The sequence below is a fragment of the Procambarus clarkii genome, chromosome 85, assembly GCF_040958095.1.
Source record: "Procambarus clarkii isolate CNS0578487 chromosome 85, FALCON_Pclarkii_2.0, whole genome shotgun sequence".
Lineage (NCBI taxonomy): Eukaryota > Metazoa > Arthropoda > Malacostraca > Decapoda > Cambaridae > Procambarus > Procambarus clarkii.
In genome coordinates, this window is record NC_091234.1 from 21,149,231 (window position 1) to 21,153,234 (window position 4,004).

The 4,004-nt window shown below is 43.7% G+C and overlaps 1 protein-coding gene across 1 annotated transcript; it reads right to left on the reverse strand.

The window, feature by feature from the left end:
• Positions 1 to 631: 631 nt before the first annotated feature.
• LOC123746642 (uncharacterized) lies at positions 632 to 1,006 on the reverse strand. Its single transcript, XM_045728307.1, has one exon. It carries the CDS (start codon positions 1,004 to 1,006, stop codon positions 632 to 634), a length of 375 nt encoding a protein of 124 aa, XP_045584263.1.
• Positions 1,007 to 4,004: the final 2,998 nt, after the last annotated feature.

The following is a 4,004-nucleotide window of genomic DNA, read 5'->3' on the forward strand; positions in this document are numbered from 1 at the left end:
TATTGAAGGAGGGAGCTGTTGCAGGGGTTGGTGTTGACAAACAATTTCTGCAGACCTGTGGTGTAGGATGATTACACTGACTCAGCACGGATGGTGTGGCGTGCTGTGGCTGGTGGTGGTTGACATGTAGGCTGCTATATGGTGGTGGTGGTTGACATGTAGGCTGCTATATGGTGGTGGTGGTTGATATGTAGGCTGCTATATGGTGGTGGTTGACATGTAGGCTGCTATATGGTGGTGGTGGTTGACATGTAGGCTGCTATATGGTGGTGGTGGTTGACATGTAGGCTGCTATATGGTGGTGGTGGTTGACATGTAGGCTGCTATATGGTGGTGGTGGTTGACATGTAGGCTGCTATATGGTGGTGGTGGTTGACATGTAGGCTGCTATATGGTGGTGGTTGACATGTAGGCTGCTATATGGTGATGGTGGTTGACATGTAGGCTGCTATATAGTGGTGGTGGTTGACATGTAGGCTGCTATATGGTGATGGTTGACATGTAGGCTGCTATATGGTGATGGTTGACATGTAGGCTGCTATATGGTGATGGTTGACATGTAGGCTGCTATATGGTGGTGGTGGTTGACATGTAGGCTGCTATATAGTGGTGATGGTTGACATGTAGGCTGCTATATGGTGGTGGTGGTTGACATGTAGGCTGATAGGGACACAGAGGGTCGGATATTAGCTAGTAAAGTGGGATTCGTGCTAGGAGCCACTCTAGAGGACTTCATGCTAGGAGCCATTCTAGAGGACTCCATGCTAGGAGTCACACTAGAGGGCTTCATGCTAGGAGCCACACTAGAGGGCTGCATGCTAGGAGTCACACTAGAGGGCTGCATGCTAGGAGCCATTCTAGAGGGCTCCATGCTAGGAGTCACACTAGAGGGCTTCATGCTAGGAGCCACACAAGAGGGCTCCATGCTAGGAGTCACACTAGAGGGCTGCATGCTAGGAGCCACACTAGAGGGCTCCATGCTAGGAGCCACACTAGAGGGCTCCATGCTAGGAGCCACACTATAAGGGGCTCCATGCTAGGAGCCACACTATAAGGGGCTCCATGCTAGGAGCCACACTATAAGGGGCTCCATGCTAGGAGCCACACTATAAGGGGCTCCATGCTAGGAGCCACACTATGAGGGGCTCCATGCTAGGAGTCACACTAGAGGGCTCCATGCTAGGAGTCACACTAGAGGGCTTCATGCTAGGAGCCACACTAGAGGGCTCCATGCTAGGAGCCACACTAGAGGGCTCCATGCTAGGGCATACACAAGAGGGCCCCATACTAGGAGCCACACTAGAGGGCTCCATGCTAGGAGTCACACAAGAGGGCACCATGCTAGGGCATACACAAGAGGGCTCCATGCTAGGAGCCGCACTAGAGGGCTCCATGCTAGGAGTCACACAAGAGGGCCCCATGCTAGGAGCCACACTAGAGGGCTCCATTCTAGGAGTCACACTAGAGGGCTCCATGCTAGGAGTCACACAAGAGGGCTCCATGCTAGGAGCCACACTAGAGGGCTCCATGCTAGGAGCCACACTAGAGGGCTCCATGCTAGGAGTCACACAAGAGGGCTCCATGTTAGCAGTCACACAAGAGGGCTCCATGCTAGGAGCCACACTAGAGGGCTCCTAGCATAGAGCCCTAGCAGTGTGCTACTGCTGATGATATTTTATTTATGTTTACCATCTTGCGTCGTTTTCTGTAATTGTCTTTAGGAAAGTGGTTTTCTTTGGTTGTGTCCCGTCCTCTATGGACTCACCTAGTTGTGCTTGCTGGGGTTGAGTTCTGGCTCTTTGGTCCCGCCTCTCAACCGTATGTTTATTACCACAGCTGTGTTAGTGTCAGCTTTATTAGCGTTAGCTGTGTTAGTGTCATGTGTATTACTATCAGCTGTCTGTCAGTTGCCTGTACGTGCTTATCAGTGAATTGTACTATATCCTGATGTTCAAATTTTTTGTTGAATCTAAAATTATGGATGGAGGTGGCTTCTACAACTCCTTTGAATGTATTCCACTTGTCAACCATCCGCGTACAGGGTACGAAAACTTCCATACATTTCTTCGATTCAATTGTCTTTTGAGCTAACACCTGTGTCCGTTTGTCCTACTTTTTCTCACGTTAAAGAAGCTGATCATATCCACCATGTGAATTCCACTCAGTATTTTGTATGTTGTGATCATGTCCCCCATTATTTATTTTCCGTTAGATATTCTCTTATCCAGTTTAGTTTTTTTTCAGTTTCTCCAGCTTTATGCGCCATTCTTGTGAGAATAATAATAATATAAAATAATTTGTGATAATGTAGGAGTTTTTTTTAGTTTAGTTCATTTATTATGAGTGGCCGTGTGATAGAACTATATCAAGTGTGCCTGATGGGATTTTTCAGCTCCTTGGTTATTTGATCAAGTACTTTGAATGTTATTTGGTATAGTGGGACCGGCTGGTAATTTAAAGCCTCGTACACAGCCTTTTTGGTGTTAGGCTTAAGGCGTATCAACCGCTGGTGTTATCAAAGGACTCCATAATTGCTTTCTAACTAGCAAATATTCTTTTGCCTTAGTAATGGTTCAGGTTTAATTTAAACTAAAGCAAAATATGAGTATTTAGATTTTAGTTTTAGATTTTTTATTCAGGTAAAGATACATACATTGAGGATGAGTTGCAAACATAATGTTGGATTTAAAGAATGAGCTAGTACATATGCATAGCGTTTTGGGCAAGGTGAGGGGGGGGGGCGAAACAGACTAAAACTTAATAGTAATTGAGCTTAAAGTATAAATTGTGTTGACAAAAATAAAAAATAAAAAAGGGGGGAACACGCAGAAAATAGCAATTATACAAGTTGGTCAACAAACAGCATTGTTTAAATATAACAGATATGGGTTGACATTATAGGGGTAAGGTAGGTTACTTGGAGTTAATTAGGTAGTGCTTAGTTTGTATCTTAAACTGGTTGAGAGAGGTACAGTCTTTAACGTGATTGGGAAGGTCATTCCACATTCTGGGTCCCTTGATTTGTAGAGCATTTCTAGTTTGATTAAGTCGTACTCTTGGAATATCAAAACTGTATTTGTTTCTGGTGTGGTGCTCATGGGTTCTGTTACAACCTTTTAGGAAGCTTTTAAGGTCAGGATTGGCATTACAGTTCAGAGTTTTAAATATATAGAGTACACAAGAAAGGATATGCAGTGACTTAATATCTAACATATTCAGAGATTTGAGTAAGAGTACCGAGCGCTGTCTGGGGCCAGAGTTGGATATTGTCCTAATAGCAGCTTTGTGTTGAGTAATTAGAGGACGTAAATGATTTTGGGTAATAGAACCCCAAGCACAAATACCATAGTTGAGATAAGGATAGATGAGGGAGTAATAGAGAGTCACCAGGGCAGGGCGGGGTACATAATATCTGATCTTAGAAAGAATGCCAACAGTTTTAGAAACTTTTTTTGCTATATTTAGAATGTATCCCTGGAAATTCAGCTTGTTATCGATGAGGACATCAAGGAATTTACCATCTACTTTGTTACTAATTTGTATATTGTTTATTCTTAGATTAATTTCATTAGAGGATTTATTACCAAACAAAATATAGAAAGTTTTGTCAACGTTAAGGGTGAGTTTGTTAGCAGTTAGCCAAAGATGGACTTTATATAATTCAGTATTTACTATGACATTAAGAGCAAGAGGTTAAGGACTGGAGTAAATGAAGGTTGTGTCGTCAGCAAATAAGATTGGTTTGAGGTGTTGGGAGGCATTTGGAAGGTCATTAATGTAAATGAGAAAGAGGAGAGGGCCAAGTATGCTGCCCTGAGGAACACCGATGTTGATGGGTAGTGTAGGAGAAATGGAATTATTCACAGAAACATACTGGAGCCTGTCAGTAAGGTAAGACTGAAGGTATTGTTGGGAGTGGCCTCTGACTCCATAATGTTGTAATTTAAGAAGAAGGTTTTGGTGGTTGACAGTGTCAAAAGCCTTACGCAGGTCCACAAATAAGC